This window comes from Lupinus angustifolius, chromosome LG03, assembly GCF_001865875.1.
Source record: "Lupinus angustifolius cultivar Tanjil chromosome LG03, LupAngTanjil_v1.0, whole genome shotgun sequence".
Lineage (NCBI taxonomy): Eukaryota > Viridiplantae > Streptophyta > Magnoliopsida > Fabales > Fabaceae > Lupinus > Lupinus angustifolius.
In genome coordinates, this window is record NC_032011.1 from 25,494,291 (window position 1) to 25,508,575 (window position 14,285).

The window sequence follows — 14,285 nt, forward strand, 5'->3', positions numbered from 1 at the left end:
TTCCATTTTCTTGCTGTTTTCTTTCTCTGCTTTAACAATTAATAAGATAATATAGAATGGTGAAATAACAGAGAATGCTATCTAGCGGGAATAGCAAAGTCACAAACAATGTACAGATTTCAAATGGACCAGTAGAATGCTATTATTGCGGGAAATCACTACCTACACCCAATGGAAGTGAGAAAAATAAATTCTTCGGAAATTGTTATTGGATTTAAACAGATGTGAAGCAACAACATAATAGAAATTATAAATGATGTTTGATCATGGTATCCTTCCAATTTATTCACGGGCCAATTTGCAGATGATAAGCGTGTGTGTACCTCTCTCTCTATGTGTGTGTATATATATGTATATTATATGATTAACTATTGGTTTTAAATCTGATTTTGCGAGTACAGCAAAATGTAAAGGTTTTTGAAGATGGCAAAACCGTATAGTGAGCATGAGTGCGGTTGCAACGGCGCATTTAGAAAAGCATGGCAGAAACTAAATGAAGAACGTTTACACCCAAGTCGTAGATATATATGTATAAAATGTAAAGGGTAAGATAAGAAATAGAAATAAGGTTAGAGAATGGAAGATGTAAATTAATTATTAGCATAAAGTGAAATTAAAGAAGGAATGGTAAATAATTAAAGAAAGAAAGAGAATACAGGAGAAGACAAGGGCAGCAGCGGCTCCAAGGAAACCGAAGAAGGGTGCTGTTTCATCACCGCTGAAGGGAGCCATTAGTATTTAGTAGGATCTAAAACGACGTCGAATAGATCTCACAAATGAATGATTGATTGTAGGCGTTGAGGAGAAGGAGGGTTATAATAATTAATAAATAATCATCACATCTTCAGTTACCCGATTACTTCCCTTTTCGGGTCAAATCATAATCATAATTATCATCTAGGCCCACTTCCATCATCACTTATCTCAAATACCATCATTCGTATATCAAGTCAGGATGGCCGAGTGGTCTAAGGCGCCAGACTCAAGTTCTGGTTCTCGTGAGAGAGCGTGGGTTCAAATCCCACTTCTGACATTCCTTTTATTTTTATTCCTTTTATTGAAGCAATACATGAAAGACAATAATGCTGAAACATTTCATTGCAATAATATTACTCATGAATTTTTCAAAAGTCACCCATTCCTACATGATGATTGTTTCATTCTACAGCAGAATCTAACATGGCATTCATCTACAAAGATAATAATCCTTCACAATAAATACAAGAGTTAACCTAATTTCCTAATATTCAAAATGCCAAATAAATCTCTGCAATTTGAGTGCTGGGTTTACAATCAGCAACGGCTTCTTTGGAACCCTTTCAACTCTTCTGTTTCAAGATTTTACATAGAAGCTCTACCAAGGCCTTCCTACCCCTCCAAGCCTACGGGCCAACTCTAAATCCTTTTTCACTGAGGCAACAAGAAAGCAAATAGAACATACACTCATGAGGTCACTGAAGGGAAAAAAGGAACACACATTCATAAGGGGGAAATATTAACCATCAATAAATAAACAAGGAATGAAATGATAACAGTTTTGTTCAAGTATTTTGTCCATTATATTCGTCTACAAAAAAGAGAAAACTGTGCAAGCATTTTGTTCATATAGATTACAGAGTATTGTTGTAATGTAACTAGTAGGGCATCAACCCTTATTCCTACTAAGTGGAATCCGGTACATCGAAATGTTCTATCATGTTCATTATCAAAATATTCATCTTCAAATCTTTCAGAATCATTTTATCTATGGTTTTTCATGGTCGCGACCTCTAGAAATTGGACCAAACTTCATTGATTTACTCTTCTTAGTGAAACTTCTAACATTCTTCTCCAAACCAGCTCAAACCACCCAAAATGTGATTCTATTACATAACATCTACAATATGAGCTACCTCAACTTTCTTTTTGATACATTCATTACTAATCTTATCTTGTTTAGTATCCACCCTCCAACACAACATTCTCATCTTTGTCACATTGAGTTTATTATTTTGTTGTCATTTCAACATCCTACATTCAATCCTATATAACATTGTGGATGTATAATTATGCAGTAAAATTTATCCTTAAGCTTTAGTGACATTTTTTATCACATGTAGCACATGAAACATTATGAAACATTACAGCGTTTTAAAAATCTTATAAATGTAAGCATGTAACTAATGTAGTATCAAAAGAATCTGTAATGAAGAAGAAGAATTCATTTATTGCCAATAATAGCAAAATAGAATTTAACAATAAAAGATGGTTTGATGAATGATATGATGGTGAATGAAAGGAAAATGAGAGGAATGAAGTAAAAAAATCGTATCCACTTACTTAGTGTAACACGCTTTGCATGAATAGCACAGAACATCCCATCTTCAAACAAATGAACCAGATAATCCTCGGCTGCCTGCAGGATTATCAAATTAAAACTAATATATTATATATAAGATGTGATGTTAAAAATCACATAACAGACTAAGTAAATATATGATTGACTTGGGACAGGGAATGAGACACCATTGGGAAAAAGTTATATACCTCCTGAAGTGCCACCATTGCCTCAGGTGTCCAGCGAGAGACCTCGACGGATAATAGGTTAGTAATCTGTTTGACCTATATTAAGAGTTGAACATTTAGAAGCGCGAGCAGAGTGCAAATTAAAAAGCATGTAAGTGAATAAAGAATGAAATAACTGACACATCTTATGAAAGGGGCAGCTGGAATAAGAAGGTGGAAAGTCTTCTGAATGTGACGAATCTGACGAAGTGCTAATGCTCCTGCCCTATACCTCCTTTTCTTCATACCCTCACTCCCACCTCCTGTAATGTTTTCAAAGCAAATGCAACAACAATGTTTTCAATGGTAATGATTTTGAATAAATTATGAAGCCATACCATCCTCTTCAGGTTTCCTCGTGTTGTCTCTAGGTTGAAGCTTCAGAAACAGAAGATAAGAGCATAGATATATTAGTTGGAATAATGTTATGAGGTGAAAGAGAAAGTAGTAAAATATTAGAAGAGAAGAAGAGTTGTTACTGATTGTGGAGTGGATAACGTCGACTTCTTTCTAACTGTAAATCAGGAAACATATAATCATAATGAAAACAAACACTATATATATATATATATATATATAGAGAGAGAGAGAGAGAGAGAGAATGATACAGAATTTGAGTTTACGAGCGGAAGGAGTTGGGGCATGCTTTACTCTTGTCATCGGAATGGAGCACTGATTACATCAAACGCATACTCTCTTCTATCACAGAATCTGTAATGTGGAGGGAAATTGAGGGAGGGATTTAATTTGAAATAAAACTAGGGATACTTTTGTCAATCACCCAACCTTCACTTCAACAATAATTACTTCAGTAAATTGGGCTAGGCCCAATCATTCTACTATGCTCCACATCATCATTAATCTCCATCTTTTGAATTTAGGCAGACTAGACATCATAATGCTCTTCATTTGTGATACACTTTTATGGGACAACAGATATTCATCCTTGCTACATAGTGGTAAATTCAGGATGACCACATACAAGTTGCATAGAGTGAAATATTATTAAATTTAGTTTCAACTGTCGGTCTGACTTAGAACTTACACATAATTAGTATGAAACATTAATGTGATCGGCGATGAATTAGTAGGAATTCGTTCGATTCAACTATTTTACGGATAAAACTAGTTTAGTCAAATCAGGAAAACGGATCTATTTATATTTGGGAAGAAAATATTTTGTTTTCAAATTATTTTGTTAGGTTTGTCATCATCGGACTTTTATTTGTCATTTGTTAATTTATATTATAAAAAATTCTTAGTTAATTAATTAAATTTTAAACTTGTTCGTTTTTGTTGCAATTAAAATATAAAACCTATATAATTTTTTATTATTGGTTTTTAATTAGATAACCATGTGATAGTAATGTTTTTTTTAATTTGAAATATAAAGTTATTACAAAATGTTGGTTAATATTTTAAATTTTTCAATCTATATGATATAAATCAATTTAGCTTCCAAGTGGTGATTCACTAATTTGATTATTAACTCAATAATGTGACTAGATCAACTATTGATTTGAATTTAATAGCACTAATGCAACTTTATGAGAATGTGACAAATGTCTATTATTAATACAATTTTATCAAGTAAGGGTACAAAAATATTATTTCTATGGGCAGCACACACACAAATTCTGAAGGGTATGTAAGTACACACGGTGGATTGAGTGGGCATTTGTCACCATTTTCCTCTAGTTGGGTCTCACCATATTTTTTATTCTAAAAAGCTTGTCACCCAAACTCATATTTTGAAGAAAAAATTTAAATAAAAAAGTCAATAATTATTTTTATATCAATTAACTAGTGATACATTTTTTGTGATGCATCTCTTGTACTCAAGTCTTAGGGTTCATTCCCAAGTCAAGATTTTATACAAACTATGTTCTAAAAATTATACAATAATATTACATTAACATATGGAATGAGAATAGAGAGAAGAAACTAATTTTTAATAACAATATTTTTTTGGGTAAAAAAAAAAGAAAAAAATTGGAAAAAGTCACCACTTTTCATATGATTTTTTATAACAATTTAAACATTGCAATTCATGGCTCAACTTTAAAAACAGCACCAACATTGCTATACTTATAATACATTTGGATCGATTATTTTATGTAAGATTTCCTTATTTTATTTAAATTTATCTAAATTTTTGTTTATTTTATTAATTATTATTAATTTGAGTTGTTATTATCTTATTTTTTATAACAAATCTTATATACGTAAACTATTATTTGAATCAACTCATATTTAAATTTGAGAGATCCATCTCTACCATTCTAAACTTATATGGTAGTATCACTCTATACTTGTTATTATGGAAACTAGTGTGTTTGTCATAGGACCAATTATATTAAGATTTCAATTATTAGGTAAAACAATTTGATATTTATAGCACGTTTCATCGATCACGTTAGAACCTTAATTATGTCCCATTTTATTTTTTATTAAAACATTTTTTCCGTGGAAACGATAAGAATTGAAGCAGTTTCAACCTAGAGGCTTCAATAACATCTTAATAATTAATATCTTCAAAAGCATAAGTAATAGGTTAAGATTCATATATTCAACTATACTCGAACACTATTCATGTTTGCGATATAACACTAAAATCATAGTCGAAGAAAAAGGTCATAAGTTAGTACATTAATCTTATTTTAATTTTTTAATTGATTCCTATTTGAAACTCGTATTTAAGCTTCTTTTTTTTAATCTTGAGGAAGATTGAAGGAATCTATGGCATAACATGTGATGTTGCAAATAGTTAATATATTTCCTAACCTAGCAACACCCCACACTCCACAGAGTCGTTTCACTTTTTATTTTTATTTAGCCCAATGTTAGAACAAAGACAAAAACATAAATTTAAAATAACAATTGAGATCTAAGAATCTTTTCTTACACAAACACAATATACTATTATAAGGTTAACAAGTAAAAAATATATATTAAAAGGGAATGGAGGATCGCCTTATATAAGGAGATAATTTATCTTCTCCTGCCAGTGAAATCATGACATGTGTCATGTTTCACAATTTTCTATAAAAATATTTTAAAAAATAAACAAAATAGCACACATGTCACATTTTTATTGGTCAGAGGAGATAAGTTATCTCCTTATATAAGGAGATACATTATTCTCATATTAAAAACAGAGATAAAATATAAAGAATGGGTGACGATGTGTTGGTTTAGAAGATAAAATTAACAAAATGAAGCATTAATTAATTAATAATGATGAAACCCTTTGATTCTCTCGTGCTCCTTCTCTCATTTCAAAGTTTGTTTTTATGCTACTTGCTCTGCATGGTTTCAAACGCTCTATTTCCTTATCTTCCTCCAAAGCACAAAATTAGTGTCAAGAGATTTATTAATTTAACACCAAAACTGAACTTAATATTTTTAACTTCTTCAAACCAACATAAACTTGTGAACTTATTAAATTTTACTCGAGTTTACCAAAAAAACGAGTTAAGAATTAGAGTTAGCTTTAGTGATCATGAAATCCCTATTCAAGTTGATGAGTTTATCCAAACAATTGATGTAAATTCGAACGGAACAAATTTTTATAAAGCTGAACCGTTGATTCAACATGGAAGACTTTTTAAATTAGCATAGAGGCTAAATCTTTTTTCTTATTCTTTTATATTTGTGCTAGTTTAGTAGTATATAATAAGATGATGGGTATTTAAAAAAAGGGAAGAGATTGGAGTATGGTTTCATTTATGAATTTAATTGAAAAGGCAAGGTTGATAGAGTGAATAGAAAATGGAAGGTAGATAAACCGTACACGCATTTTCACTTAGGTACACCAATGCATGCTCACCTCGCCCCTTCGGTCATCCATGTGCATAATATTTACTCCAATTCTTTCAAGGAATTTTAAACATCATTAGCTTCTTCAAATATTCAAAGGTCACCAATTTAGTTTTTATTTTTATTTTTATTCATCTTCTGAAATGTCACATTGGTCTCATGGATGAACGTAATGATAATTTGATGTTTTAGGAATTTAGTTGGCATCAATCTTTTAAGAGCCACATGACTTTTTAGTTTTTTACTATACTTTCTAGTAATTTAAATTATTCAATTAATATTTTACTTTATTGAATATGATGAAGGCCTGAGGACACTATTTTGGAGAAAATCCTCTTGCATATTATTATACATATATATATGCGTATAATAAAATTGTTATTTTTATAATTTTATATTAGTGAACTATATGCAATTTTATTTTGGATCTATTTGATGATCTTGTTTTGAATGTTGTATTTGATTGCATATAATTTCTCCAGAAGAAGGGAAGAGAGAGATCAGGAGGTGGCAATGATGCTGTTAACTCCCCAACTTTGATTCACATGAATAACTTCTTTCACATGGTAATAAAACCTATGTGACGAAAATCTCAAACCATTTTTACAATGTTAATACCAAGAACAATGCTCATGGAATTGAACATGAAAATAACGAAAAAAACCCAATCAGGGTTGTTCAAAAACAATACCAAAGAAGTACAAAATTAGATCGCCAAAAGTTGGATGCATGAGAACTAAAAAATGGCTATGCTACTGAAGATAAATGTTAAAAAAAAGAGAAGCAAATTTAGGTGCAGCTTCATCTTGGTTTCATCTTCTCCAAGCATACATAAGCCATGAACCTATTAATATGTTTGTTTGTGGGGATTGTGATTATGTTGTATTTACCATAATCAATGAAAATTATGATTTGAGCATGGATGAAGTTAGAGAACGGAAAAGAAGCTCTTCACAAGGAATAGTGAGACCCATATGATGATGAAAGCCAAATTCTTCTTCAGCTTGGTGAAGGAGTGATTGGAAGTGAGGGTGAGTCAAGAGTGAAATGGGAACAATGTACCTGCTTCTGCTTTCACCAACATAAACAGCAAAATGACCTTTTGGAACATCAACAGGTAGACCATCATCATAGTCATTATATGATCCATTATTTTTCTTTCCTAAGCTTGAACACCTCTTCAAGATTTGTTTCATCATTGTTTTCTGGGAAAGCTTCTTCGATTTTCTAATACCCATATTAACTTAGAGAGTGAGATAGAGGATGTGGTATAAATGTATAATGAGGTATTGGTGATGCTAAAGGTGGCCAGAGTGAAGGGGTATTTATGAACGAAAAAGGGATAAAACTGTATATATGCATAGTAACTACCAATTCTAATATAAGATATTGGATTAAATTAAATAACCAATTAAGTTGATTAGAGGATAGGGATGTTGGGTGAATATATTCTCTAACATGGAAGATGTAAATACATAAAAGAATAATAATGATATATTATTATACAATGAAGTAACATTTGTACAGTTAAATATATATAGAAAAAGCAAAAACAAGAAGTGTCTGTAAAGTAGTTTTGTCGATGAGGGTAGTTGATCATGTGGAGTGTGGGGACATAGTAGAGCCCACGGGTGTTTAGGAGTAAGTGCATACGTACAACCACATTAGACAAAGTTTTGTTGTCCCGAAGCATATCCAAATTAATCATATTATGTCATGTCAGTTAAAAAAGTTAAATACTTATAATTTTATCTATTTTTAATTTATTATGATTGGTTATGGACAAATTTTGAGACAACACATCAACCAACCACAATTGGGAGAACCAAGCCCGCTGTCTTCACCCTTCTATGTTCCTCCTCCCAATGCCATCATGGACCCAATCTCTCTCTCTCTTTCTCTCTCCCTCATTTTAATTATAAACTCTTAATTTGACTAACAAACAAACTCATTCTGAACCACTTGTTTGCCTCAAATTATGTAATATACGTTTTAACAAGGAAATGATAATCGGTGTCTAATGAAATTAGTTAAGGAAGTAAAGGATAAATTATTCATATAATAATGAATTTAAATAAGAGTGGCCAAAACAAAAGTATTGATTTTAGTTTTTGAAGTGTGTTTATGTCTTTTGGACCAAAAAAGTATTGATTAGGAATGTTGAAACCCACCACAATCCTTGGTGCGAGTAGTGGTTGCAATGCTTACCAAATATTTTGGTTGCTTTCATTAAAAAAGGGAGGGGCTTATTATTTGGGCAAACTCTATGTTACACCCTTTTCAACTCGATGTCTTCTTTCCTTTTCGCTAAAATCTTGCAAACCTTGCTATTTTTTCATCTTCTTTACATGTACTACTTTTTAAAGTACAAATGCATCTTTCCTTAAATGTTTTCTTATTTGAGCATGTGAAATATAACATTCAAACACATCATTTACACATGCTTATTTTTTTAATGGTAGCAAAGACGTAGGAACTTGTCAAAATCAAAATATTATTATAAATTTAAATTATCCATCTTTATTTAATAGCTCATCTTACTCAATATCAAACACTAAGTTGATAGACGTAGGAACCCGAGACCATTTATTTGCATAGAATTTGAACATCATCCCTCGTACTTGCATAAACAATTAAGGTGATAATTTATTGGCTTACCTGGAAGACCTATACTATTTGATATATCTACCCTCAACTCACCGACACTTATATTTATATACCACTGGACACTAATTAATGGAGTAATTTATTATAGTTAGAAGAAGATGTTGAAATTAAATTTTGGGCATGTAATTATTGAATTGAATAGAATCCTACTTATTACTCTACAGCATAAGACACTAAGTTAAGACAGGTGATCCCGTCCGGCTGACCTGAATTCACGGACCTACAAGTACACATGAGTACAACCTGGTGATGGTTTGGCGTTTCTTAATGTCGGGTCTTGTGAACGAGAAGAACTAGTCTCTACTACTATTACTGACTATCACACATGAAACAACTAGACACATTATACTACATCTCTCTGCAAACACAAACCCACGTGTCTTTTAATTACTCCCTTTCTAACTTTTTCTTTCGTCTCACTATTACTTGTAAAAATATGTCAGATTTTAGTTTTCCTATGTTTCTGCTAGACAATATTTACTAAACCTTTCCTGTACTATATGTACATATATGTGATATGCGTTATACTAATTGGTAATGTGACCAATGTTTATACATTATACAACTACAAAAACTAAATTAACATATTAGTATTGTTAAAGACTTATTTAACTTATTCTTGCAATTTTATAGACCAATGTGATCCTTGTTTATAATTTCAGAAACTAAAATATCATTTCTTGACCTGAGATACTAATGGGAAAACTACTACTTATAATATTATGAGGGAGTAATGCAGTGGTTTGGTCTAACAATTAAAGAATAGTCTAAAATACATGGACTTTGGCGTAATCATTCCAAGGCCTACCACCATTTTATCTGCAAAAATAATACATGCCCAACTTTCATGTCAGTACTATATGTACAACTCATACAAATTCAATCTTATAATCAAATAATGAGCATGGATAAGGATAAACCTCAAAATGCAAAGGGACAAGTTTAACATAACCAAGGGACACAAGGGTTGTGTTTAGCTACGTCAACAGTGCATGGATGTACATGATATGTTTATTTTTCAACCAATGTTGGATATTTATTCAAATTAACTAAATGTAGATTGATTAAGATATAAGAGCAAAACATAATAAGCAAGCGAAGCTGTCTCTGGAGGAAGCTTTGAATTTGAACGTAGATCTGGAGAAGTCATACTCAACTTGGTTGGTTGGTTTTTGAGTTGGAATAATAATAATAATAATAATAATAATAATAATAATAATAATAATAATAATAATAATAATAATAATAATAATAATAATAATAATAATAATAATAATAATAATAATAATAATAATAATAATAAGGGTAGGCTGAAAGTATATCAAAATTGGTAATAAAAGCAATTTAGTACTTGTCAATATATGAACCTACATACCACTATTGCAGTGTATAAGTGTCTCAAAAATGCAGGGCTTCCCCATGTGGTTCTGCCTAAACCATCATCACTACAATAATACTTAGATACAAGACAATAAAATTGGTCTTACCTTATCTTCATTTTCCAAGGTTGAGAAAGTGATCATATCCAACCTTAACTATTCAATGAACACATTGTCTTTGTTCTTAATTAGGATAAATTAAAACAATCTCCACACCTTTTTAATCCCCCTCTTTAACTATTCTACTGCTTAAAAACACTAAAAATACATCAAATGTATATGTTTGTCTCAGTAGTAGTTGTTGATATAATATTTATCTACTGTATATGGGAAGGTAGATTCTTGAGTTATGTGAATGAGATTAATTGGAGAAAGAAATGATTTAAAACGGGAGAGTGGTAAGGCCTACCTTATTCACCAAAATGAGGCCTTAAGCAGAGAAATTCAAGAAAGGGATATTGATATTCCTTTCATTTCGCACATGAAAACCATGTTACTTTTGCCCTCAAAATCCTCTCATCAAGATAACCAATTAAGTGAGTTTATTAGATCATGCCAACCACTTCAAAGTGACCAACTAACCTTTGCTCATTTCGTACACTCTCCAAGATTAGTTACTTCTGTCCTTTCTGTTGGTACTTGGCTTTTGCTCAAAAACTTTATGTGGAACCAGATTATTCTTGGAAACTATAACCCATAAAATATAAGAAGTAATGGAGTTGGTGCTAGTGCTAGTAATATAACCACGACGAATTTGTGTATAAGGTGGGATATCAAATGTGTATACAATATTTTCTGACCAACCACAACTTAAGGTATATGCAGTGACACAATTTGTGAAACATCAAATGTGTATCCTCTCTTAAGTTAGTGAAAAAAGGTGGCCTAATTCTACTTTGAAGTTATAAGTACTACTTAAGCATTTAAGGGCTCACCACTCCACTGGTTAAAAAATTACACATGGAGGATGTTAACACTTTTCATGCATGACTTGTTTTGTCTTTGATCATCATGGACAATATAATAGCTGTCAAAAAATGTAGTGTTCTGTAATTCAATCTGGATGACCAAAAAATGAGCCTCATTTTTTATTTGGTCTCAAGACATCATATGTAAAGCATTTCCAACTACAAATCCTTAGTTGGACCTTATACATAAATAACTAGTTTTCCTTCATTCCCCAACTTTACAAAGAACAAGCTTCTTCCAAGGAATCAAACTTTGTGAGCACAAAGTGGACTCTATTAATGATAACTGACCATTTCTCTTGATTAAATTACTTCAAATGCAAGTTATACAGTGAAGTGAATCTTCAATTACACCACTCCAGAGGGAAGACGGAGAACAAGCTGTCCACCGAAAACACTGCAAGAATTAAATATCAAATGAAAAAGAGTTCGATACTCTCAACAAAAGCATCAAAGCAATAAGGAGAACAAGGGGTGGAGAAACTATATATATGTACTCAACTAACCTTTTTACATAATAGTAACAAAAATCTGCTAAGATGAAAGTCTGGACAATTTCTGAGATTAGAACCATTGACGGCCATAAACCATACCCCAAAGCAACCAACAAATGCCCGCGACTATCTAACACCTGTTGCAGGAAACAGTATCTTAGTAGGAGGCAAGTATTTTGCAATCTACTAAGTAATGGCACCATAAAGAAACATGCTAAGAACAACAAATTTGTAACCAACTGGCTTTGAAATTGGAACTCAAAAACATTGAAAAGGAAAATCAGATACATCATACAAGGACTCCTCCATCAACCAAATAGTCATTCCAAAATATGTACTAGTGATACCAAACACCAGCACAATCCACCAACCAAGTGATGACCAAATGAATCAACGAGCTGACTTTTATGCAATTACAAGTTTGAATGAACGTTACCTGGAGAACCCAATGAGCACAGCTCAGGAATCTTGCAACACCCAGTGCAAATACATAGTGAGCTGTGAATGGTTCAACAATCTGAAAGTATTAAATGAATCGTGTTAAGAAGGAAAGTGGACGAATTATTAGATCCCAAATGTAAAATGTAGGAACTGATTCTTGAATTAAGAAATTATACTTGGGTGTTCTGCATAACCCGCAGCTGGGGTAGTACAGACACAGCTTCCAAATATACACAGAATGCCCAGAAAATCCTGTTCAATAAATGATGAGAAGTTGATGGATGAATAAACAAGGCTAACACTGCACAGGGTATCACCTGCATTCAATTTTAAAAATAATGTAGGTAAATGCAGAAGTAACCATCAATAAGTAACAAGACAAATTTGAATAGAGGAGGAACAAGCTAAAATCCTTCAAACTAATGTAAAAGGATAACATTATCTGCTGTGGTTTCTCTATGATACCACATCACCTTGTTCTATTTCAACAAAACATCTTATTAAATCATGTAGATATAACAACACTTCATATTAAAACATCATAGTTCTATTTCAACTTCTATAGTGTTGGAGTATTCGCTTTCAGAATCACGACCAGCATTAATGAGCAACAATGAACATCCTTTCTTGGCACAAAATTGAGTTGTTGCTTTGTGACTTGGTGATCAGTTTCATTGGAAAAGACAACCTTATTAAAGGAGCTTGTAATCTTAAAATGAAAAAATATAATAGGGGGAGCTTACCACATAATAGATTGCAAAATTATCTTTCTCCTCCATGTAACTAGATTTCAAATTAAATCGAATCATGTATATAACCCAGAGTGTTGTTGCCAAAGTAGCCAAATCAAGTAGGGTGTGTATATCATATTCCATGACAAAACTGCAGTACAGCCTAACAGCTAAAAACATCGCTGTTAACTCCTGCGATTTGAGTGATAATCCTGTACATCATTACAGATATTATCATAAAAGGCATAACCATAAGAACATAAAAATGGTAGCAGGACATAACCATTAGCAAAGTAAAACAAAATACTGCCTCTGTTTTTCATTCAAAAGCAATTGATCACAGAAAAGTGGGGTAAAAAGGGAAATCAAATGTGGCCAACATGTTCCTTCTCAACCCAGACAGCACTTAATGCGGATTTGTATTCTCTGCCTTCAAAATTTGGTGAATTCACCACTTTATTTGTTTTTTGGAAACAATTTTTCTTTCTCTTCATTTTGTGTTTTTATCAATTAATTAAATACAGTACTTGTTTCCTCGCAAAATCAACAAAATTTGAAGTTAGAGAATCTATAACTCACTTTATGCTTAATTATGAAAGTTTTTTCATATATAATTTGAAATAAAAGAATTTTTACATAAAAAAAGCAACAACCACTACCCAATTCAATTTTATAAAAGGAAATTCTAGCCGCATTAAATAAAAATCTAAATTGTGCACACAAAAAACAAATCTTAGTGTAAATTGTGCATGATCTTAATCCCATAAAAATGTAAATTGTGAGCATTGTAACTATGAATTAACGAATTGGGTAAGCAATGAGAAAGAGAATAAAAATGTTACCGGCACAAGTCTTCTCTTTCATGAGCTTGTAAATGAGAAGAGAAATACCAATGGAATGAACAGCCTCAGCAGCAACAAAAAGGTTGTCGTGATCGTGAACAATGAAGCGGAGCAGCACCAACGCCGCCATGCCGGAAACAACCGCAAGAAAAGCCTTCACCTTTGGTGGTTGTCGCCGTACCCATGAGCTTATAACGTGGATCGTGTTTCTCTCACCCCTCATACTCTCTTTCTTCTTTTTTCCAATACCAATTTCTCTATAATTTTACTCACTGCACCAAAGCTTCAAACTTCAACATATGTGCATTAAATAACTTTTTTTTTTTTATTTACCTCTTTTAGCTATATTTTATCTATTTTTATCATGTTAGATTTTAAGGATTACCAATGAGTATGTTTA

General features: G+C 31.9%; 3 protein-coding genes and 1 non-coding gene across 5 annotated transcripts; 1 reads left to right on the forward strand and 3 right to left on the reverse strand.

Moving 5' to 3' along the window:
* TRNAL-CAA lies at positions 950-1,033 on the forward strand. Its single transcript has one exon. It is a non-coding gene; the product is annotated as a tRNA-Leu (tRNA).
* On the reverse strand, positions 1,094-3,290 carry LOC109342633 (histone H3-like centromeric protein HTR12). Of its 2 annotated transcripts, none has more exons than XM_019580577.1 (7): positions 3,153-3,290; positions 3,024-3,058; positions 2,883-2,922; positions 2,686-2,807; positions 2,527-2,592; positions 2,320-2,395; positions 1,094-1,410 (listed from the first exon to the last, which is right to left on the reverse strand). In XM_019580577.1, the coding sequence occupies exons 1-7, from the start codon at positions 3,202-3,204 to the stop codon at positions 1,355-1,357; spliced, it is 447 nt and encodes a 148-aa protein (XP_019436122.1). In that variant the 5' UTR covers positions 3,205-3,290; the 3' UTR covers positions 1,094-1,354. The 2 variants fall into 2 exon arrangements, with proteins under 2 accessions (XP_019436122.1, XP_019436121.1); XM_019580576.1 differs by having other exon boundaries at positions 2,527-2,601.
* Positions 6,872-7,641, reverse strand: LOC109342634 (auxin-responsive protein SAUR50-like). The gene has a single exon (XM_019580578.1). It carries the CDS (start codon positions 7,599-7,601, stop codon positions 7,269-7,271), a length of 333 nt encoding a protein of 110 aa, XP_019436123.1. The 5' UTR covers positions 7,602-7,641; the 3' UTR covers positions 6,872-7,268.
* Positions 11,358-14,204, reverse strand: LOC109344071 (putative ER lumen protein-retaining receptor C28H8.4). The gene is made up of 6 exons (XM_019582680.1): positions 13,886-14,204; positions 13,056-13,255; positions 12,489-12,629; positions 12,308-12,388; positions 11,884-12,008; positions 11,358-11,774 (listed from the first exon to the last, which is right to left on the reverse strand). The coding sequence occupies exons 1-6, from the start codon at positions 14,106-14,108 to the stop codon at positions 11,726-11,728; spliced, it is 819 nt and encodes a 272-aa protein (XP_019438225.1). The 5' UTR covers positions 14,109-14,204; the 3' UTR covers positions 11,358-11,725.

What these genes read in the sequence shown, in the direction of transcription:
- LOC109342633 (XM_019580576.1), bottom strand. Translation starts at nt 3,204, where the DNA reads ATGACAAGAGTAAAGCATGCCCCAACTCCTTCCGCTCGTAAACTCAAA. An exon ending in GAGGAAACCTGAAGAGGATG is followed by an intron (nt 2,808 to 2,882) that starts GTATGGCTTCAT and finishes AAAACATTACAG; the next exon opens with GAGGTGGGAGTGAGGGTATG. An exon ending in CAATGGTGGCACTTCAGGAG is followed by an intron (nt 2,396 to 2,526) that starts GTATATAACTTT and finishes ATAATCCTGCAG; the next exon opens with GCAGCCGAGGATTATCTGGT.
- LOC109342634 (XM_019580578.1), bottom strand. Translation starts at nt 7,601, where the DNA reads ATGGGTATTAGAAAATCGAAGAAGCTTTCCCAGAAAACAATGATGAAA.
- LOC109344071 (XM_019582680.1), bottom strand. Translation starts at nt 14,108, where the DNA reads ATGAGGGGTGAGAGAAACACGATCCACGTTATAAGCTCATGGGTACGG. An exon ending in ATTTTGCAATCTATTATGTG is followed by an intron (nt 12,630 to 13,055) that starts GTAAGCTCCCCC and finishes AATTGAATGCAG; the next exon opens with GTGATACCCTGTGCAGTGTT. An exon ending in TGTTACTATTATGTAAAAAG is followed by an intron (nt 11,775 to 11,883) that starts GTTAGTTGAGTA and finishes TAATTCTTGCAG; the next exon opens with TGTTTTCGGTGGACAGCTTG.